The sequence below is a fragment of the Hydra vulgaris genome, chromosome 12, assembly GCF_038396675.1.
Source record: "Hydra vulgaris chromosome 12, alternate assembly HydraT2T_AEP".
NCBI classification, from domain to species: domain Eukaryota; kingdom Metazoa; phylum Cnidaria; class Hydrozoa; order Anthoathecata; family Hydridae; genus Hydra; species Hydra vulgaris.
The window spans coordinates 24,662,390-24,685,891 of NC_088931.1; the positions used below are offsets into that span (position 1 = coordinate 24,662,390).

At 29.8% G+C, this 23,502-nt stretch overlaps 1 protein-coding gene across 1 annotated transcript in view; it reads right to left on the minus strand.

Moving 5' to 3' along the window:
- Window positions 1-1,461: 1,461 nt before the first annotated feature.
- LOC100203318 (uncharacterized) overlaps window positions 1,462-23,502 on the minus strand; it is a 33,334-nt gene continuing 11,293 nt past the window's right edge. Inside the window, exons 4-17 of the mRNA XM_065812655.1 lie at window positions 8,110-8,300; window positions 7,823-7,903; window positions 7,456-7,743; window positions 7,017-7,166; window positions 6,110-6,352; window positions 5,421-5,890; window positions 4,985-5,252; window positions 4,597-4,778; window positions 4,012-4,496; window positions 3,710-3,927; window positions 3,446-3,625; window positions 3,116-3,184; window positions 2,730-2,956; window positions 1,462-2,613 (exon numbers count right to left, since the gene is read on the minus strand). Of these exons, the coding sequence (XP_065668727.1) occupies window positions 2,119-2,613; window positions 2,730-2,956; window positions 3,116-3,184; window positions 3,446-3,625; window positions 3,710-3,927; window positions 4,012-4,496; window positions 4,597-4,778; window positions 4,985-5,252; window positions 5,421-5,890; window positions 6,110-6,352; window positions 7,017-7,166; window positions 7,456-7,743; window positions 7,823-7,903; window positions 8,110-8,300 (3,547 nt within the window). The 3' untranslated portion in view covers window positions 1,462-2,118. The remainder of the gene's footprint in view (window positions 2,614-2,729; window positions 2,957-3,115; window positions 3,185-3,445; window positions 3,626-3,709; window positions 3,928-4,011; window positions 4,497-4,596; window positions 4,779-4,984; window positions 5,253-5,420; window positions 5,891-6,109; window positions 6,353-7,016; window positions 7,167-7,455; window positions 7,744-7,822; window positions 7,904-8,109; window positions 8,301-23,502) is intronic.

Consider the following 23,502-nt stretch of genomic DNA (forward strand, 5'->3'; position numbering starts at 1 on the left):
TAATTTTCAACATCCCAACGTTATTGGGACTATACAACTGCTGAAAGTATTAATGCTCTAGCTATTTTGGACAACAGTAAAAATTTAGTTGCAAGAATTTGCAGCAAAAAAGTGGACACGTACAACGCAACCCTTCCCCGGGTCTTTGTCCCTGGAAGCAATTTTAACATAGAAGCTCACCAGGACTATACAAGCGTTGAAAGTTTCAGAGCTGTAGTTAGTCTGAAAGGTTGTGATAAATTAATTGCAAGATTCAGTAAGAAATGACAACGGCCAAACAACACTTAAAGTTCAATTAAACTTTGTAATGGAATCAAATCTTTTACTAAGTTTTTATATATGAAAAGATAAATAGTAAACCTCCATTTCTGCTAAGCCAAAGGCAATAAACAACCGAAAGTCGGAAGTAAACCAAAGTCGGTACTTGATAAATATAAATATATATAAACACTGGCATAGAGACATGTTGCAGAGGGAGCGTTTTCTTTTCCCTCAAAACTAACTCAATTTAAATTAAATACTTTTCTATTTGAATTTTTTCTGCGTTAGGCCTACTTACTTTCTGTTTCAACACTCCCCCCCCATCCTCCTGACTTCCTTAACCTTTCTAGGTCACTGTATGTGTGTGTGTGTGTGTGTGTGTGTGTGTGTGTGTGTGTGTGTGTGTGTGTGTGTGTGTGTGTGTGTGTGTGTGTGTGTGTGTGTGTGTGTGTGTGTGTGTGTGTGTGTGTGTAGATATATATAGATATGTAAAAACTATTGAAGAATTATTTAACAACATTATTTTATTTAAGTAATAAATAATAAAATTTTTTTGTATAACAATTTAACGAATAGTTTCGAGTCTATTCCGTAAGCGCACATTCCGAAACGCTCCTTCCGTAAGGAACTGTTTCGCAAGTATTCTTTCGAAATGATTTGTTTCGCAAGTTTCTATTCGTAAAGGGTTATTAAGGAATAATAATTACTTATTTTTTTCGTATAATGCCTGACGGAAGGTGAACTTGCGCAAGTACAACTTCCGCAATACCAAATTAAAATACGGAAGATAAAGATGCGAAATTTTCGTAAGTTTTTGTTTACGGCGAACAACCCTAACTTAAACCAAGATTTTTCGATAACTTGGACGCTTGTTAGCAATGTAATGATAAAATAAAGTTGAGTTTGATAAATAAGGAAGAAAACTTTTAATGATTAAACAATTCTAACAAGACTAAAACTTATGATAAAAAGGGTTTCGTTTTAGAATTGCTTGCGAAATGCGACAAGTAGTTATAAATTTTTTTGTGATTTAAATTCTCTTTTCTAAATTTATTAAAAAATACTTTGAATTTTTTTTGGAATAAATTTGAACAAATTTTATGATAAAATATATAAATGCAATAATGAATAAAAATTTGTTAACTTTGTTAAACTTAAAAAAAAGTTTAAAAAGTTTTTTTCAAAAAAAAAATTGAAACGTAAAAACATGTTGTTTGAATTAAATAATCAGTTGGAGACAAGAAAAGATATTTAAAGCTACAATCCATTTAAAATAATATCTAATTTTTAAAAAAATTTTCAGTCTCTTCTTCTAACATTTCTTCAAGAGTTCTTTTTTTAATTTTTTAATTTTTCAAGTTCTAATTGACTTTCTATACCTGAGATAGAAATATTTTATCGTATATGAATATATATTTTAGTATTAAAAAAATATTGACACCATTTTAAATTAGTGATGCAACTGTTTTAGGTATTTTCTTTCAAACTCATTTGGTCATCTTGCTAATTACAAGACACTCGGGTTAATTCAAAAATTGAATCTCGGTCATTTTATTTGATGCCATTGCTTTATCTTTGATGTATGGTTCATTCAAATCTTAAATTAGAATTTGATTATGAAAACTCTTCAAAATTATTTCTGTCCTTAATATATTCATTTTTTATTTTAACGTTTGCATCTATTCTGGTCATCTGCTCAACAGAATCTTTCTGTGATTGATAAGAAAGTGTATTAAAAATCTAAAAGAATAGCCTTTTAAATTTTTATGTCAGCAAATTACCAATTTTGATATTTTAGCAGGAAGCTCTTACTGTACTGATTAGTTGTGTGTATTTTGAACTAATCTTCACATAAGTCTATTTAATGTAGTTATTCCAATAGGTAAACGGACTGTATTGACTACTTGTTGGCTGATTCTCTCTATTGATCATATCACGGTTCACAGATTTTCTTGGATTAGATTGTTCATTAGTTGCTTCAGTAAGAGGTGCTGACTTATCTTGATCCGATGAAAACTTTTCATTGTCAGGATCATTATTTATTGTTTCAAGAGTTTTCCCAAGCTTACTTTGTGGCATAGACGGCATAATGTCTCTCCTAGTAGGATTAATGGTTGAACTTGATTTAATCGAAGAACTTGGTTTATTGTTATTTCGTCTTTTCTCAATTTCTCTGAGTTTGTTTTCTATAACGTCAACAGAAAGTGGTTTTTTTATTGTTTGCGGAACCTGATTACAGATAACTTCATATTGTTTTAACGACTGAACTTGTCGCTTCATTGAAAATATTTTTGGAGCTACTTTAGATAGTTGCTCACTGGATTTTACACCAATTAACAGAGAATGCAGCTCCTAAAATAAACAATGCATTATAAACGCTATATACTTATCTTAATTGTATTAAAATGCTTTTCTTGTCAGATTTGCGCAATCGTTATAATAAAATATGATTTTAATTATAAATAAACCTGAGCCAACTTCATTATTTTGTCGTCTGTTTCTGCTTTGTGCATAATAACTTCAGACTTTTTGATAGCAGTTTGTGCAATTTCTTTCACTTTTGAAATGTACTGTCTCAGCGTGACGCCATTGTCTACTTTGATTACTTCTTCCGCTCTTTTTGAAAAATAGCTTAACGCAACTTTATTTTGTTCTTCGATTTGATTCTCTATCACACTTGCCCACTTTAATGTTCCTAAAATTTAACAAACAGAACAAGTTGTTAGTTATAAATAATATCTGTTATTTGTTATAACTTGTTTTTTCATTTCATTTTTGTTTAAATATGTTAATAATAATCTTTTTAAATATAAAATTGCAATGTTAATAATAACAAAGAAAAATATTATGTTACCATCTTTCGCTCTTCCTAAATAAGACAAGGCGTTGTCCATGTCTTCCATGGTGCAGTTTTCCAAAAAACCTAGAAAAAAATTGAGCCTAAGATATTAAACAACTTTTTAATTTTGCTACAAATGTTTTAAAAGCTATTTCTGAATGCTATATTGCACAAGACCTAAATTTCTCGTTCTTTAAAACGCTGATTACCTTGGCGAATATTTGGTTCAAAAAAAGGCATCTTTTGAACTATTTTTTTAATAATCAAAACTTGTCTTATTCGAACTAATGTCCACTGAAAGGTTTAAGAAAATGTTTTGTTTTAAACTAGACTAATGCAACTTACAGTCAGATTTTATTTGATCATCAATCATTCTGAGATCAGCTAATCTTCTATTTTTCTGTCTATAGAACATTATTTTCTCCTGTAAGAAATCTTCTGTAAATTCGGCTAGCGGATTAATTATATCACTATATCGGTTAACGCTACTTTTTAATTGGTCGCAACTTGTTTTCCTTTCTATCTCTAAACGTTAACATTAAATATTATTAAAGTTATAAACGGATAAAAATAGAAATGATTAAACAGAATAGAAGTTCAGGAACTTACCCTTTACAAATGGTTGGTTATCAGGCGTTGCATCGTTGGCCAATATTTGGTTATCTCCTGGAGCTTTATCAAATAATGGGTCATTTGAAGGTGCAATTTGCCAAAGGGATCTTTCTTCAAATGCATGAATTGTTTCGTCATCGCTTAGAGTAAAGCGAGGTAATTCACCAAATGCTAACTTTCTGTATTCGTCTTCTTCTGGAGTCCAGAACAACGGACTAAAACAAAAAAATATATATAACATAAGCATATAAATATTTTAAAACTTAAACAAATTATTTAAAGAAATTTTAAAAGTTTACCTTTTTTGGTCTGCCTGAATTGATCCGTCGGTAGTTTTGTCAATCTCTTTTGTTATATCTTGTCGTTCACCGTCAAGATTGCTCAATAACATTTTTACTTGCTCTAAATTTTTGCTAAACTCAAAAAAACCTGGGTAAAGATTATCAGCTATTCCCTCAGCAATATTTTGATCCAGATTTCCATCTAGCGCAGCTTTCACAGAAAAAACTTTGGGTTCCCCGTGAAAAGTTCCGTTCACTAAAAGTTTTATAAGAGATCTTTCTGCATTATCAAGACTGTCTTTAAAGCAAATTCCTGTAACATCAATCGACTTTTCAACTTGAGCATCATTCAAGAACTTTGATATATCAACTCCTACACGAATTTCTTTATTTACCTTTTCTAAACCGTTTAAAGTCGAATCCACAAGATTACGAGCGCGATTAACAAGTAATCTAGCATCTTGTAGCGATCTTTTAGTATCAGCTAAAGAACTCATCAGTTTCTGTAAAAAAAATAAAACAATAAACATTTTGTTTCTAACTTTCGCTGTGAGAAAAATTTTATTTTGTTTTTGTTATTTTTAATTTAAAAAAATTGACAACCTGAAGTTCAATTTGCTTATTATTAGCTTTCACATTTTCAATGACCTTCCGACCAAGACAACGAGTTATACAGTTAAGGTCAGGTATTTTATGACGACAAGAGTCCCAAAAGGGAGCTCCAATAGCATTTCGTCCTCCTAACAGAATACCTCTTTTCCTCCAAGTAGGTAATCCCATGCAAGCTAAAATAATTTAAAAATTCAAACAAATATAAATCATAAACTATTTTAAAAATACTAAATATTATAAATGCCACCCTTAAAACTTATTATAAAAGTACAAATATGTGCGCCTATTTAGGTAAACATGTGAATGTTTGTTCACAATTTATGATTTATAAGAAATTTTATGACAAAAGTAGTTTAAAGATACAATTAAAAAAACATACAATCTCCACAATCTTTTACACAATGTCGTCTAATTCCATTTCTGAGTTTTTTCATAACTTCTGCCATGCTTTTTATATCTTTTGTATAATCTCCTGACCTTTTTTTGTATTTTTCAATCATTGATTTTGTGGTTTCATAAATATTTTCAGTTGTGGTCACTCGTTCTTCTGCAGATATAAGAGTTTTTTTAGTTTGAGTAGCCGTATTTCGTAGAAGATTAAACAAAGAACTTTTGACATTGTTATAAATTGGAAGGCAGGCAGCTAACTAAATACAGAAAATAGTATTAAATTTGAGATATAAGATTTAATTAACTATTTCAACTTTAAAATAATTAATTTTGTTATTGTTGTTGTGGGTGCTCTAAGTCCTTATGGTCTTCAGAGCACACACGGAAATAATTAACACTTAGAAAATAAAGAAAGATGCACTCACCTGAAAATCTGCATTTTGAATGCTTTCTTGAAACGGTGAAAGTAATGAAATATTTGTTTTAATATTTCCCGGAAGTGAGGCATAGGTAGTTGTCGAAAATCCTTTGTCTGAAACTTTGATAGCGCTGATTCGTGAGAAACCTAAAGTAGAAACTTTTCCCACAACAACTGCCGAATTTGTTTGCGGGTCCATTCGAATTAGCAAAGTAGGCCCATTAGATACTTTTGTTTCTGAGCCAGATCGTTGCTTTAAACCCGCTCGCACTGTTAATAAACCTTGATTTATTCCAATGTCAGGAAGCCAAACTTCAATGAGTAGCTGAGTTTGATGTTGAAGGAATTTGATTGTATATTCGGCGTTTTCTCCCAATAAATGAATTCGGCCATTAATTTTCAGTTCACCTTTATAATGAAAATCAGATGAATTAACATCTCTTCGCTCTGCCCCAATTTCGCCTCCTATTTCATCATCTAAAGAACCAATCATTAATAAACTTTTGAAAATCTTTAAGAAATAGTTACTCAAACTATATTTGTAACTTTCTATATATTTCTGTTTCTACACATAATTTGCACATTTCAAAAACCGTTAGGGGCTTTCTACACATGGTTTAAACATCTTAAAAATAGTTAGGTGGTTTCTACACGTGATTTAAAAAAAAACAACTTAATACTTTAAAATATACTTACTTTCTTTATCCGTTTGCTCATATGTTACAATGGCTTCATCCAAAAATCTTGCTTGCGATTGAAAACGAAGTAATGGTTGCTTAGTCCCAAATGCAGATGCCAGTTTTTCAAACGATAAATCTCGTATTTTGGCTTGAAATGTATTTTTAGAAGGATCTTGCAAGTTCAATTTAATATTAGCAACAGCTTCAATGCCAATTGCATCATCAGAATTTTTACCAAGTACTAACCGTCCTATCATATCTAAATATAAGTTCTTTTTTATATTTTCATATTTTAAAGAAGAAAAAAAAAGAAAAATTAATATTTTCATACACAGCATTTATAAACACTATTAAGTTATTGTTGATCATGTCGAAAGAACACGGTTAACATGTGACAAAATACTTGGCTTCGCATGAAACTTCAATGACGACATCTTACTGAAATAGCTATAGGTGGACTCAAAAATATAAGAATTATAAGTGGTTTGGGAAGACAGTCCCTACGTATGAAGGACGATAAAAAAAACTTCATTTTTTCATTATTCATTTTCTTTTTCTAAAAAAAGTGTCTGGATTGCGGTGCGCAAAACCAAAAGTGAGCAGAATATATTAGTAAGGTTCTGATGTCAAAATGCATTAGTAGAAAAGTTCATATAATTATAGTATACTTACCTTCATGTAATAACATATTATTATAATATAATTATAATTATAATATAAATACTTTCATGTAATAACATGCAACTATAATATTATTACCTTTACATAATAACGTATAGTTATGGTATAATTACTTTCACATAATAACATATAATTACAATATAATTACCTTGACATAAAAACATAAAATAACAACAAGAAGTAGTAACAAGTAGTAACAGTTACTAAAAGTAATATACAATAAAAAAAAAAAATAAACACACCAAAGTTAGGTAATGGTAAACCGGGTTCGAAAGCTGCACTTAGAGAGCAATTATCTAGATGTACGTTGCTTAACCCGAAGGGTTCCTCCCAACTATTCTGCGATATCATATTTAGCTTTAATTGCCCTGTGTTATCAACGCGCATATCACCTGAAAACAAAAATGTTTTCTAAAATGTAATCTTCAAAAAATAAAAAAATACAATAAGATTTCTTTATGAAAGTATCTAAAAAGTTATATTCTAATTTATAATTACTTGTAACATATAATTGTTTATATAATAGACATTGGTCTATAAAAATGATAACAATTTGTATAACTTATAAATTGCTGTGTCTCTAATGTTTTAAGTTTGCCGGTAATATTATACATAGTTATATTTTATAAAACATATAAAAGTTCATTAAATTTTTCTAATAAAAAGTAGAACAGAACTCACCTGAAAAAGGAATATCTACTCCACGAGGGTTCATTGAACCAAATACGTAAAACTGAACTCCGTTATCTACGACATCTGCGTGAAAAGTGACGTCTTTCATTTCAAATGATTTTGACATATATAGAGCCCCATCAACTGCAGCGCTTAGTTTCAACTCACCATTTGTAATTCCTCCATCAAGATGAAATGCGCTTCCGTGTGGCATTTCTGATGACAGAACCTTACATAGCGAATCACCTTTACACAAATTATAGAATGGCCGTTTTATAAGTGCACGTAGGTGTACTCCTAGTAAAGAAATTCAGTAGTTAAAAACTAGAGCAAAAAAATATAAAAGAAAAAAGAAATAAAAATTTTTACTAATTACCAGGTTGAACTTTAGTTTTTGCTAAACCAGGTGATTCAAACTGAAAATCAACCAGTTTATTTAAAGGACTTACGATCAAACCTGAGGCAAAATGAGTTAAATAATTAATTTTTTTTAAATAAATGTTAAAAATATTTATTTTAATTTTTATATTTACAGTAATCAAATTGATAGAACAAAATAGAACAAAGTAGATTAATTAAAAGAATAAAACAGAATAGATTGATTGAGAGAACAATAAAACGCCCAAGAACATGGCAAATAAATTATTAAATTTTTTCACTTGCCAACATTAACACCAGTTGCCCAACTTCTTCTTTGAATTTTTTTATCAAGCATTCTTCCAAATACATTATCCATGTCAACATCCTTAAAAAGTAAACCCATGACAACTACATCATCTGCATCAACTTCTTCTGTAGCAACAAACTCTATGACTCCTTCTTCTACACCAAATACTGCGGGTTTTCCTGAAAATCTATAATTTAATCTATGTTAACAATACAATATAACGATTATATAATAAAGCAGTAACCCTTTATATGTTTGATAATAAAAATGATTTTTATTAATGTTTTTTTAAAGATTTTGAATAATATGCTTTTTTTTAATAGAGATCATGCAACTTTTTCAATTAACATTTTTTAATTTAAGGGATGCCTCAAACCCTTTAACATTATTTTTGAAATTTCTATATAATTTCGCTTTATTTGAGACCCACCATGACTTACTTTTAAAAATCTTTTGGGACCGGATAAATGTTCAAGGTTCTTGGGACACCCCATGAAAAAATTTTGTAAATCCAGTGTTATTTTGTTATATAGAACACTTTTAGTGAGTGAAAGATGTGCTTTCTGACATATATATATATATATATATATATATATATATATATATATATATATATATATATATATATATATATATATATATATATATATATATATATATATATATATATATATATGTATATATATATATATATATACATATATATATATATATATACATATATATATATATACATGTATATATATATATATATATATATATATATATATATATATATATATATATATATATATATACATATTAACATATTATAGGGTAGACTGCCCTAGTGTGAACCCCAGTGATACTTTGACTTCGGTTTAAGATATTTTTTTAAAACTAGTTTTATTTAACCTGCGGCTATCTATGTATTAGCTTTATTGGTTACATATAGCTAAAATATACTAACAATTTTATTTGTGCAAGAAATAATTTTTAGTTGAGTAAAATATTTTTTTTGACATAGTTGGCTATTTGTAAGCTTTATTAAGTTTTTCTCTTGAAAGAACTAAAAATTTTTTTCGGAAAGAGCTGTTTTTGAAGGATTTATAAGGTGAGTAATAATTAATGTTAAATTAATTAATTACTATGTAATCTTGATAATAGGGTCACAGTAAATTTTTCTAATGTGGTCCACCTTGTGTCATCTTAATGAGGATTCTGGTTCACATTAAGCCGTTCACATTAAGACGTTTGACAGACTTAATTAATCTTTAATACTTTGTTATTATTGCTTTTCTTTATTCAAAAAATTAATTTGTGTCAAGAATTTCAACATGAATTACAACAACATGACGTTGTAGTTTATGGTTTAGCTAAAAAACAAACAGCAAAATACAACAATGTTTTCTTTATTACGTCCTATGATGAAAGTCAGTAGTGGAGCTAGAGTTGAGAAGAAGTTAAGACGCATCACAGTATTGACTAGTGATCAAAAAGATGAACTTTGTTACATTACCTTGGAAATGGAATCAAAATTGTAAGGTTTAACTCCTTTGGATATCAGACATTTAGTTTATCAATTCTGTGAACAAAAGAAATTACAGCACAGATTTAGCTATTCAAAAAAATGTGCAGGAGAAAAGTGATTTAAAGGTTTAACAAAACGTCATAGTGAACTTTCCATACGTCATGAAACATCACAGTGAACCAGAAGGCGTTTCAATACAATAAACGATTACATTTAATAAAGTAAAAATTAATCGTTTGTATAGTCTATTGGAGGAGGCTTTATTTGCCAACACTATAAGGAAAGTTCCACCAGAAAATATATACAACTGTGATTAAACAGGGAAAACCATTTGCCAGAAAACTGTAAAAAGGGTAAACATAGTGTTGGTTGTTTTTAAAGTGCATAGCAAAACAATCATATAAATATCATATGCTGCATGTCAGCTACTGATCACTTTGTGTTGCCCTTATTTATTTTCCAAGAGTCAAATGGACAATGCTCCATTAGGTTCCGTTGGTAATGCCAAAAAGTTGAGATGAATCAATGAACAAGTTTTCGAGAATTGGTTTGATCATTTTCTCAAGTTATTTAAACCAAATTTAAAATCAAGTCCAGTTCTTTTGCTATCAGATGGACATGCTAGCCATACTCGAAATTTAGCCATAAAAGTAAGGGGAAAAGTGAGGGATAGTAATGTTACTCTGTTAGTGTTTCCATCACACTACACTCACAAGTTACAACCACTCTACATTCATTCTTTAAAAGTTTGAACTTGCATTATGATACAAAAGTAACGTCTTGACTGAAAAATCATCCTTGCCGAGCTGTTTCTAAAGAACATTTTGTTGGTATATTTGCAGAGGCTTACTGTATTCCTACAAATATTAACTATACAAAGGCTTTGCTGCTGCTGGCGTACATTCATTTGACAAACACAAATTTACGGATGACAATGTTTTAAAAACTAGTGTTACAGATAATGATACAGTGATAGCCGCAGCTCAACTTGTAATCCAAGACAACACAACTTAAGAATTGACAAGAAGGTTACTGACCAAGTCAAAGTAATTGCCAACAGACCAGAACAAATAAATGTGGGTGATATTTTACTATTTGTAGAGCAGAGAGATACAACCAGGCAAACATAATGAAGCACTAGACATGTCAACTGCACATGAGGATACGTCAGAAAGCATACCACTGCCAGTCTCAATAGCGAACACTATCGGAATAGAGTTGAATACTGGCGAAAAATTTTCCATTATATTGTGGGAGTGTTTGATATTATTGACACAGCAAAAGGATCAAAATCTATAGTAACCGTATCTCCTAATTTCCGAGATATAATACCAAAACCACATAGCTCTAGACGCAATTCAAATTTGTCTAGGAAACAAAAGTAGCCTATGCAGCTGTAATAACTTTATAAACAGGAGCTTGCCTTTAAAAAACAAAAAGAAAAATGATAAAGAAAACGCAGTTTGAGATGGAAAAAAGAATTCAGTAGTAGAGAAAATGTGAACAAAAAACCACTGCAGTCGCCACTGAAAATTCAAAGAAATTAAATATAACAAGAATATTTATATAAAAAGAAGTCTACAAAAAAAACTGATGAAAATAAGGAAAGCAAGGGAAAGCACAAGACAACTACTTGTCGTTAGCAGCCTTCAGCCTCTAAAAAACGTCAAAAGAAATCTGCATCAGCACTTACTAATGATTCTTGTTTGTCTTGTGGTAATTTATATCTTAGTTCGACTGATGCACGGATGCTATGTAAAGGACCTAGTATTTAGTGGGCTGAAGTGTAATAATATAATCTAGATATAGATAAGCCCCGCATTTTCTATTACGAAAGAAAGCAAACCCTTGAACTGTATAATTTTTTTTAAATTCATTAAATTAGGATGATTTTTCTCACTTATTTTTTCACTTTTATTTCACTGCTGATTATAATTAGTTTATTTATAAACTACTGTATGCAACCAACTATAAATAAAATTTTAAATTATATTAATTTATTAAAGACAGAAAAGGTTACAAAAAAAATAAATACCAGGAAATCTAATTTCAATTCACATCATTAATTTCAGCGTTTTCAAAAATTTCTGAACGTGTAATTTATATAAAAGAGCTTGATTTTCTTAAAAAGAAACAAATGTCAAAACACGAAATCATTAAATTGGTAAGTAGGCATCCAACACCGGTATACCAAAAACCGGTATCCAGGTATACCGGCTGTTTTTCAATACCGATACCGAGCTCGCAATACCAGTATATATCGGTTTTTCAGTTATTTTTCTTATCGGACAGAAATTGTTTGATAAGACTTCGTGCTTGTTTTGACACAGAGATTTTTAGAGAGTTATGACCGCGAAAATATTACCGAAGAAAACTTTGCTTATAAAAATGAAAGTGTCTATTCGCACGACCGTCGTGCAAATAAAGAAAATAAGCTTATTCGCACTACCATCGTGTAAATAACGAAAATAAGCTTATTCGCACGACCACGGTATATAAAGGGTAAAATGTAATTAACCCCTTAACTGTGTCTGACGGATATATCCGCCTTTCAAGGGTGTAGCTCTATATGTGTCTGACGGATATTTCCGCATTTTAGAACTGTTGCACCGTTTGCGACTGACGGATATTTCTGTTTTTCACATGAGTTAAACAACAGATCAGATATGATAAGTTAAAAGGAAGTTTTTTTATTTATGTTAAGTAATAGCTTATAACAAAAATATGGTCTTCATTTTATACTCTAGAGCTTTTTCAAAATATAGCTAATAGCTTTATATGACAATGCTTTAGTTTAGTGGAAAAGTAAACATGGCTTCGGCTAGAAAATCTTACCCTAAAAGAAGTAATTGTTCTGTTCAAGAACTAATTGAATACATGGGAGAAAGCGATGAATTATCTGATATTAGTTCTAATGATGGTTCTTCTAATGAAGGTTCAGATAAATCTGTTACAGAAGAAGAAATAATTTGCTCATCATCAGCAGATGATGAAAGTGAAACTGGCCTTGTTGACACTGATGTAATGCAATTAGAACAAAATAATACAAACGATGAACCGAATTGGATTAAAATAGACGGTTATAAAGCAAATTTTGCTAAATTTGAGGGTAATCCAGGACCTCATCCAAGTTTTATAGTTAATAGTAGTCCTCTTACTATATTTGAAGCATTTGCAACAGACGACCTCGTTGATCTTATTGTCGAGCAAAGTAACCTTTTCGCAGTACAATATCGTAAAGATAATATAATTAAAGATAAATCCCGAATTCAAAAATGGATACTTTTAGTCAGAAACGACATCAGGCTCTACATAGCATTTATTTTATATCGTGGAATCTTATGGAAACCAACAAATGCTATGTATTTTTCAACAAACCCTCTGTTTGACACACCACTAATAAGAAAAGTATTGTCTTTTGATAGGTTTTGTCTTATTGAGAAGTTTCTTCATTTTGTTGATAACAGTAGTTTCCCAATACATTTCTGTAAAAAAGCAAAAATTGAACCGATCTATGACTTCTTAGTGAACAAATTCAAAGCTCTGTATATACCAAATAAAAATATATCAATAGACGAATCACTGCTGCTTTGGAAAGGTCATTTAAGCTGGAAGCAATACATTCCGAGCAAGCGTTCCAGATTTGGAATGAAGTCCTTTGCATTATGTGAATCAGCTACTGGCTATATTTGGAATTGTTTTTTGTACACTGGTAAGGAAATGACTGACAGTTTTGCTCCAGACTTGAAAAAATACAAATATCAAGCTACTAAAATTGTTATTACTCTAATGAATAATTTAATTGGTATTGGCTATTGTTTACACATTGATAATTGGTATACATCTTATGAAATTTGCAAAGTATTGCTGGATCATAATACTGATTGCATTGGTACATTACGTAATAATCGCAAGCAGTTACCGCAGAATATAAAGAATGCTAAAATTAAAATTGGTGATACTTTAGTTCGATATGATACTAAAACAAATATAATGTGTACCAAATGGAGAGACAAGAAAGATGTGCACATGCTGAGTACCTGTGTTCAAAATGATACAATCACTGTTAATAGAGCTGGCAGAGAAAAAAATATTCCTCTAGTGATACATGAATATAACAGAAACATGGGTGGTGTTGACCGATCTGATCAAATGTTGACAACATATGAATCCGAAAGAAAAAGACTAAAAAAATGGTACAAAAAGATTTTTATGCATTTGATTAGCGTTTGTGCATTCAATGCAAATATTATAAACAATAAGTTATCACTTAATATGACATCCTTACAGTTTAGAGAGTCCATTATCAAAGAGAGCATTGTTAAATACCATGAATCAATCGAGAAAAAAAGAAGTCGAACTCGAGTATTACCTTCTCCTTTAAGATTAATAGAGCGTCATTTTGTTGATGTTATACCAGCAACAGAAAAAATATGAAACCAAGTAGAAGGTGTGTTGTCTGCTCTGAAAACAAGATTAGATCAGATACCCGATATATGTGTCAAGACTGTAATGTTGGTTTGTGTGTTGTGCCTTGTTTTAAAATTTACCATACAAAAGAAAAATTTAAAGGTTTTTGTAAATAATTGAACTTTTGTTATTATATTTTAAATGTCTTACAAATCTTTGTTTTATTTTTTTGTTGCCTATAAAATTTAGTTCCTCGTTAATATTAGCAAGAAATGTTAAATGCTATTAGGTTTTTTTTTTTTTTTTTTTGTGTAATTTTCGGCGTACTAAACGAAAATTAATTAAACAGTTTAAAGAAATCGTTAACAAAAATATTTTGCCGTAAATAACAACGCGATTTTTAAATTTACGCCACAGTTAAGGGGTTAAATTACACAGCGTGCTATTGTATTTTTAGTTTCAGCTTGTCAAATTTAGTATCAGCTTATCATGAATATTGAAGTTAAACAAGGAGACGAGTTTGATAACTTTGGTAAGTTTGAAAATAAATTGGCTTCTTGGTCGGCTTTTACGAACATTGTGTGGACTAAATGTAACAGCAAAACTGTTGCATTGGCTAACAAGAGTTTGAGTCAGGATTCAAAACATTTTGATGAAAAGTTTAAATTTAGAAATGTAACATATTTATGCAAGCATGGGGGAGTTAAGAGAATAAAAGGGAAAGGACTTCGCCCAAATCAAAGGTTTTAAATGTGTTTTTTATCTAATATTTTGTTTTCCAGTATGCTAAATTTTAATTTAATTATTTTTGCTTATTTTTATTTTTATTAGAATTTTTTTATTATAATATTATCATAAAAAGTTTAATAAATAGGTATCATTGATACAAGAGATCCATACATTTGATATTTAACCAGCAGTTGACCTAACAACACCATTTTATATATTTTTAGAAAGTGAAGATGCTCACTACTTTTTATTTATTTTTTAGCTCTTTCAAAATTGGATGTAATGCAAAACTTTATATCAACATTAATAAGAACAAAACAAAACTAGTAGTACAGCAACTTCAGGCTAACCATAATCATGAAGTTAGCAGGTTAGAGCATCTATATTTTAATATTAATTTGTTTTATATAAAGTTTCACTTTTTTGAATTAATTTCTTTTTTTTTTTAATTTATTTCTCTTTAGAACTCCTTTTATGCATTACCCAGAACAACCTCGATTAAGTGAAAAAATAAAGGATGACATCAGCACAATGTTTAAACTTGGTGTTAAAGTCTGTTTTTTGAAAGAATACTTGCAAAATAAAGAAAGCAAAGTAGTAATATCAAAAGATTTATTCAACATAAATAAAAAAATTGAACTAGCACGCAGTTGCGAAAAATCAAATGAGACTTTGTTGATTGATGAACTGATGTCCTTCTGTAAGTCTTCTACTCTAACTTTTCATTTTCAATTTTTGTATTTTTCAGGATTTATGACTTAGGGTTAGTATATATAGAGAGGCAATAAACTCTTGTTAGCTTGAACCTAAAAGTATTTAGAGAAGTTTATCTGAAGTTAATCGGGTTATAATTCAACTATAGATTAAATAATTCAATTTATTATTCAATTTATTTTATTATCTAAAAGTTGAAGTTTGATTTTCAATTTCAGGTTTGAAAAGATCCTGATGCAGTTATATCCGTTCAAGTTGATTCAGACAGTGTTCTGCAATTTCTTTTAATAATAAGCGGAGATATGAAACAGGTGTTTGATATGTTTCCTGAAGTGCTAATAATTGATTGTACATATTGCACAAACAAATTAAGAATGCCTTTATTCACTTTGTTAGTGGAGGATGGAAACGGAACCGGTCAAGCTGTTGGTTATGCTTTCATTGCACAAGAAACTGAAAATACTCGGCAAGACGTTTTTTCAGAAATTGAACTTATATTGAATCTTGACCAAGTTAAGGTTGTCATTCTTGATAAGGACTTGAAAGAAATAAGTGCAGTCTCCAAGGTTATGCCCTCAGCAGAAATCCAACTGTGTAAGTTTCATGTTTTGCAGGCATTTTATAGATTTTTAAATAAACAAGCTTTAGCCAGTATTGAAAAAGAAAATTTAAAAAGAATATTTCAATCGCTTGTGTATGCCAAATCAAAGAAATTGTTTGATACAAATTTGGGTCATCTTGCTACAGTTGCACCAGATGTTGTAATGGTATACTACAACAAAAATTGGGGCTTGCCACACCAAGTTAAGTATTGGGCATACTATGAAACTATGAAGCATGTTAATCTTGGAAATACAACAAATAACAGGTCTGAGTCCCATAACCAAAAAATCAAAAACATTTTATCTAGAAAAATGTCTTTAGCTGAGGCAGTAAAAGGTATCCTTTTGTTGCATGCTGATAAATTTCAACAAATGACTCATATTGAGTTTAATCAATCTTTTAAAGAGCCATATCGATTAGGCACTGCTGAAGATAGAGTTACAGATGATATTGTAAAAGTATTAACTCCATATGCTGCTAGAATTGTAATTGCAGAACTAAAAAAGTCTCGTACTGACTTGTTAGAATTTAATAAATTATGTTCTTGCCCTTTGCATGTAACTATGAAACTTCCTTGTCGACACACAATGGCAGTGAAAATAGTAAATGGGGATGTTGTTTTTAAAGCAGAAGATGCAGGAGAGCGGTGGCATTTAAGCTATCAAAAAAGAAGTTGGCTTTCTCGGAAGATCAGAAGTTCGCATAATCAGGCTAACAATGTTCTTCATTGTTCAACTAACAAAACTGAAAAAAAGTCCCTTAAAGTGCCATTTTCTAAAGATCAGAAATTTAAAACTGTCATGGATTTATGTAAACCAATTTCAGATTATTTATCCAGTCTTGGAATGAACGAGTTTGAAGAAAAATTTGATTCATTAAATTTAATTTATAAATTGTGGTTAGCTGGGAAAAAAGTTTTAATTTCTGATTTGGAAAAACAAGTATTGCCTGAAATCTCCAATTTGCTTGAAATGGCTGTTTTGCCTCAAACATCAGAGTTGCCCAAAGTTTTTGAATTGTCTGAAATGTCTGATTTGCTAGAAACGTCAGAGTTGCCCGAAGTGTCTGAATTGTCTGAAAAGTCTGATTTGCCAGAAACTTCGGGGTCGCCCGAAGTTTCTGATTTTCCCGAAATGTCTGATTTGCCTGAAATGTCCGGTTCTTCATACTTTTCTGAATCATTGAGCTATGCTTTACCATCCTGTCTGAATTTAAATGAGCAACTTAGAAATCAAGGAAGCGTTTTATCTTCAAATCTATCTTCTCTAAATGGCAGCGTCAACTTGAAAGATCTTCCTGCAAATAAATCGGAATGCTGCACCGGTGAAGCTATAAATATTTTTAGTAGTTTAAACAATGTATACTTGCCTAAGGTTCCTCCAGTTGTAGGAAATGTAAAGATTAGAAAAGCACGACTTAAAAGGAAACGTGAACTATACAATGATCCTTACTATCAATCATGTAAGCGAATTTTAGGCAAAACTGCTCATAAGGAACAGTTATTAAAAAAGCAACTCTCTGTCGTAGATCTTCAACTATTCTCTATTAAGGACTCATTCAAGATGTTATCTGATTTGCACATAAATAAAGCACAAGAACTTTTATCCGTGCAGTTTCCAAAAGTACAAGGATTACAAGACCCTATTCTCGGATCAAAACTTCATTTTAGAGTGCAATCTGGAAAATTTATTCAAATTTTACATAAGGGTGCAATGCATTGGCTTACCATTTCCAACTTTTTAAGTACTGATCTTAACTCAATTGATGTTTTTGATTCCTTATATTATGATTTAAGTGTTAATGGGAAGATGCAAGTAGGATCGATCATGATGGTTAAAGATGCTTTTTTGAAAATACAGTTCAAAGATTTTCAAAAACAATCCGGTGGGCTTGATTGTGGTCTTTTTGCAATTGCAGCGGCAACAGATTTATGTTACAATCATGATCCAAGCATAAAATTTTATAAGCAAGAACTTATGCGAGATCATTTATTAAAATGCTTCAGTGAGAATCACTTAACACCATTTCCTATAGAGACGAGTGAACGAAAAAGGAAAAAACAATCTAAACCAATTAATTTACCACTATATTGCATATATCGTCTTCCGGATAATAAAGAAGAGAAAATGGTTAAATGCGACAATTCCAAGGAGTGGTTTCATGTTTCATGCCTTTCCATTCCAAAGACTATATTTGAGTATTTCTATAAATTTATAAAGTATAAAATGTCAAAGTGTGCAACAAAGTGTGCAAAAAAGTATATATAGTCTCAAACAGGGGCTTCGAGAGTGCCAATGGTGCCCGGGTCAAAAATAGAGAAGGGCCCCACTTTTAAAACCATAAATATTCAAAGCTTTTTTGTTTTGTGAATGTTTTGTTTTTGTAGAATGAAGCAATTATCAATTTTTGCCACAATAAATTGTACAGGGTTCGTAGCGAACCTAAAAAACATGGAGAATTAGTCTATTTTAGCTAAAGTCAGGGAAAACCTGGAATAGTCTGGAAATTATTATTTTTGAATTAGATAGTCAGGAAATTATGATCGTGAAGTGACCATCCAATTAACTGAAAGGAATTGATAAAGCTTTTATTGAAATAATCTGTTAGGCAATCTGAAAATGTCTATTTATAAAATATCTAATATACAGATGGTTTTTTTAAATGTTATTTCGTGACTAAAGTAGTCAGGGAAAATTGGCTGATTTTTTAAAAAAAGTCGGGGAATTTCTTATGATAAATTGAGTACGAAACCTGTTGTATTTCTGCGTTAATATCAATTCTCTGGCTTAAAATCAACTAATCAAAACTGACACATGAATCAAAATATTAGTTTTAAACCCTGAAGTAAAAAAGAAATCAATAAATACTTCGAGAAAGGAAAATGAGGTGCTTAAATATGGATTTTCGAAATTTTCTTTCTCCCTAAATATTCATTTTTGCTAAACCTAAATCGTAAACGGTTATCTTAACCCAACCCAGTTTTCTAAAGCACTCGTTTGGTTGATCTTCTCACTGGTCAGATCAAGGTTTCTCACGACATGTTTAAAAGCTACCAACATTTCTCTCCTCAAGTGATATGATGGCGTCAATACGGTATTGTATCCTTGCATAGACATCTTCTCATATAATGTCTATGAAGTAAAACTAAGCAGTGATGAACTACAAAAACAAAGCAGATTTCACATTGTCAGTTATTAAAAAAATTGTGATTTATTGTAAAACAAATTTCTGAATCTGCGTTCGGCGCCCCTTCAAGCTAAGCTCCCTGGGCAAATTGCCATATTTGTCCCTCCCTCTCCAAGGACCTTGCTAAATATATTTCACTAGTGAGTCGACTTTACTTGTTTTAGGTGCAAACTTTATAAAGAAAATATATCTGGTGCATATAACATACTTGCTTTGTGTTAATCTATTTTACAGTATCTTGTTCATAAATCCAAAGTAAATCTCAAAATCTAGTACTGATAATACTTTATCTAAATTAAACTGGAACAAAAGTTGGTTGGCTAATAGAAAACAAAGTGTCAAAATAGTTTATGGATGTCCCAATAGAGATAAGTATTTAGCGGAGCACCTAATGGTATGCTTTTTGCTCCTTTTGATGCTCTAACTTGACGATTGCATAGTGAACTTGGATAGTACAACTTATTCACGCAATATGGTATACTATATTGCGTAAACAAATAGCTGCGCCTACCGGGAGGCGCTGCTATAATTGCAAATGTTGTAAGAAAAGAGGGGTCATTGCATGCCTCTCTCCGTCAGAATAATTAGAATATGCATTTTATACATAAATTGTATTTTCTGTTCGCATTTTTAAATAATTTTCAAATATTAATTATTGATAACTGAATAAATATACAAATACAAATAGTCGTGCTAAAAGCCGATTTCTGTTTTTTTTAGAATGGTCGTGCGAGTAAGCTTATTTGCCTTATTTGCACGACCGTCGTGCGAATAAACTCGGCCTATAAAAATGGATACAAAAAAAAAAACTTTCTTAGAGGTAAAAAACTTTTTTTAATATTTAGTTACCAAAGTAGTAAATAAGTTACATTTATATTTTGAAATGTTAAACTCTTTTAATAATCAGTTAAAATATCTAACCGAGAAAATATCACTGAAAAGAACTTAGATTATCGAAATAAAAAAGCCTTTCTTAGATAGAAAGTTTTTTAATATTTAGTTATCTGTTAGTATTAATTTTTTTTTTATGATATAATTAGATATTTTTGGAAAGAATTTTTTCACTTTGTTTTTGCTGTGCTGTGCTACATTTTATTTCTTCTATTTTTGTTAATATAGTAGCAACAACAACAACAAATAAAGACAAAGAATAAATTTAAAAAGAATAAAATATTTAACGCACATGTATTCAAAGGCATAATAAAAAAAACATAACAACATCTCTATACATCTCAAATAAATTTATTGAAACGTTATCTAATTGAAGTTTCAATTTCGCTATCTACTGCTGGTGTTTCCATTATACCTGATTTACAACTCGCAAGACCCAGAAATAGAATTTTAACTAATTTACGAAAAGCGAAGACTAAGAACACTACCGAATATTTTGGCTAAAATGACAGCCACTGATGGCTTGCCATTCAGAGTTTTTATAACATCCAATGAGCTAAGAAAATCGCTGATAGGTTTCAACGTGTCAAAATCATCCGAACCCATTCGCCAAATAGTTAATAGCATATTTCATAACTAAAAGTGGACTTCTGTAAAAAATAGACGTTGTTTGAACATTAATGTTTATTCTCAAAACAGATTTTGGAATTTAGGTTTAGCACGAGTTAATGAACATTTCCCAGCAGAAATGTGTGTTAAGTTAATTGACAACCTACTGAAAGAACACAACTTGTAAATAAAGATAGCGCTAATGGGTTTCAGATGAATATAATGAAGACCATTTAGACGGGTTAAGGATTTTTCAGAGCTCACTAAATTCAAATAAACTTGCAAATAATTTGGCTCCTTTGATAAGCAAAGTTAAAAAAGTTGTAAAGCTGTTTAGACGATCACCGACAAAAAATAAAATCCTTCAAGTTTATATAAAAAACTGAAAATGGTAAAGAACTGTCAACAATATTAGATAATAAAACCAGATGGAACAGCTTACTTTTTATGCTAGAGCGTTTTTATAAATAAAAAAATTCCATTCAAAAAGCCCTGATTGACTTAAATTCAGCTATTACAGAAACTGAATTAAAATTAATATTATTAACAATATCTGTTGCTACCAGTGAAGCTAATCTTATGTCAGCTGATACTACCTTTGGAGCACTTTTTGATCAGAAAATGTCTTGATACCCAAATTTTCCTATTTACACATTATTAAAATGAAAAAAACTTAAATTATTATAAAATAAACAAAATCCGTTTTTATGTAATAAACTCTCCTAATAAGCTCCGAATCAATTTAAAAAAATATTTTCACTTGGCTCTCCGGTGTATAAAAGCTTTATACAAGATCTGTTACTATTTTATTCATTATTAGTTACATAAGATATTTATAAATGTCGAAAGTTAAGACTAGATCATCCACCATTGCAATTTCGGATTTATTGGACCTGGAAAAGATTTTATTTCTAGTGAGCTGCCTACAAACAGAGCAGTTATTCAAAAAGGAATTTTACTAAAAGAACAAAAAAGCATAACATGCAATCTACACCATAATAAATATTCTAACAAAGATCTTGCTAACGATCTGGTTCTATTTGTTCTTGCTCAATAGAGAAAAGCAAATGTTAAGTTTAAACAACCAGTTATTATTGGTTAGAAATCGCTTTATTATAGAATTAAAAATCCTTTAGGAGAAAATAGAAAATGTTGCATGGGGAAGAACAAAGACAAAAGTAAAAGAAGAACTTATATTGAAGTTAGATAAGCTAATGGACCTCATAACATGTCCTCATAAGAACTTCTGTGTGAACATGATCTGTCTGGGTGTTCTTCCCCCCAAAATTGTAAAAGTAAAGCACATATAAAGTGCACCTGTATTTTTCTAAAAAAATTCTAACTATGGAGCTTAGGTGGTTATACAGTCAAAGAATGAAGAAAGGTGAAAAATCTGACATGCAGATGGGACATGCTAATAAGATTGAGAAAACAAAACTTAGAAAAAAATATAAGAGAAAAATCAGTGACGAAAAAGCTTATAAAAGAATGAAAAAACTACAAGATGATCAAGGTAAATGATCATCTTGTAGTTTGAGGTAAATATATTATCATAATAAATATTTTTTTTGTTTATATAGCAAATTATATATGTATATATATATATATATATATATATATATATATATATATATATATATATATATATATATATATATATATATATATATATATATATATATATATATATATATATATAAATTAGTAAAAAACATTTATCTAACTTTTATCTTCTACTTTAAGTTTCACCATTGCTGGATCATCAGGAAGAGTTACTAAATTTCAAAAAAAAATTCAATTTATTGAAAAAAATATTTTACAGGAAGTTATAAATTATTATAAAAAATTTTTAATTACTATATTTTTTTGTTAACGGGAAGTTACAAAAAGTAATTATTATATAATTTTCTTTAGAATGGGGATAGTTTAATTTGGTCATTTGTTTTTATAATTTTTTAAGAGGTATTTATTTTCGTGCCTACATTTAGAAATTAATTCAGATTTTTTGTTTAATAAATTTTCTTGATTTAAATGAGTAATTATTTCAAATTTTTCTTGCAAACATAGCATACATTTTTTGGAAATGTTATTATAGGCAGGGGCAGATTTTAGAATAGACCATTGTAAATTAAAATTTTTATTTTTTATTTTAAATCCCAAATATATTTTGACAGCATAGTCTCTTTTGAATATTTTTTGTGTTTAAACGATTGTTTGTGGTTGGCATATCGTTTTTTCCATTCCCTTAGTTAAGCCAATATATTGTTTATCAGGATTATTTTGTGAGGAAACAATGCACTTGTAAATTACATTTTTCGAAAGGCATTTTCCATTTAGAGGGCAATCTATTTTTTGTTTACAATTACAATAATCAATGTTTTTTTCTTTTATACGTTCATTTTTATTAATTAACGCGTAGTTGTGGCCTTTTATAATTCTTTCTGAATTTTTTGTACAACTATAACTTACTTTAATGGTATTTCTGTTAAAAAATCTTATGTAATTTATTAGAGGGAGGAAAATGTTTGTCTACTAATTTTAGAAAAATTTCACCTATATTTGTTGAAACATTTTTGCTGTACGGGGGGTTGAACCAAATTATGTTTCTATTTCTATTACGCTTTTTTGCAATTTTCTTTTCAAATTTTAGCTCAAATTTTTGTAGGGCTTATAGGAACTTTCTGAGAGGTTAAATGTGACATCAAGAAAATTCACTATTTTTAAATTTATAATTATT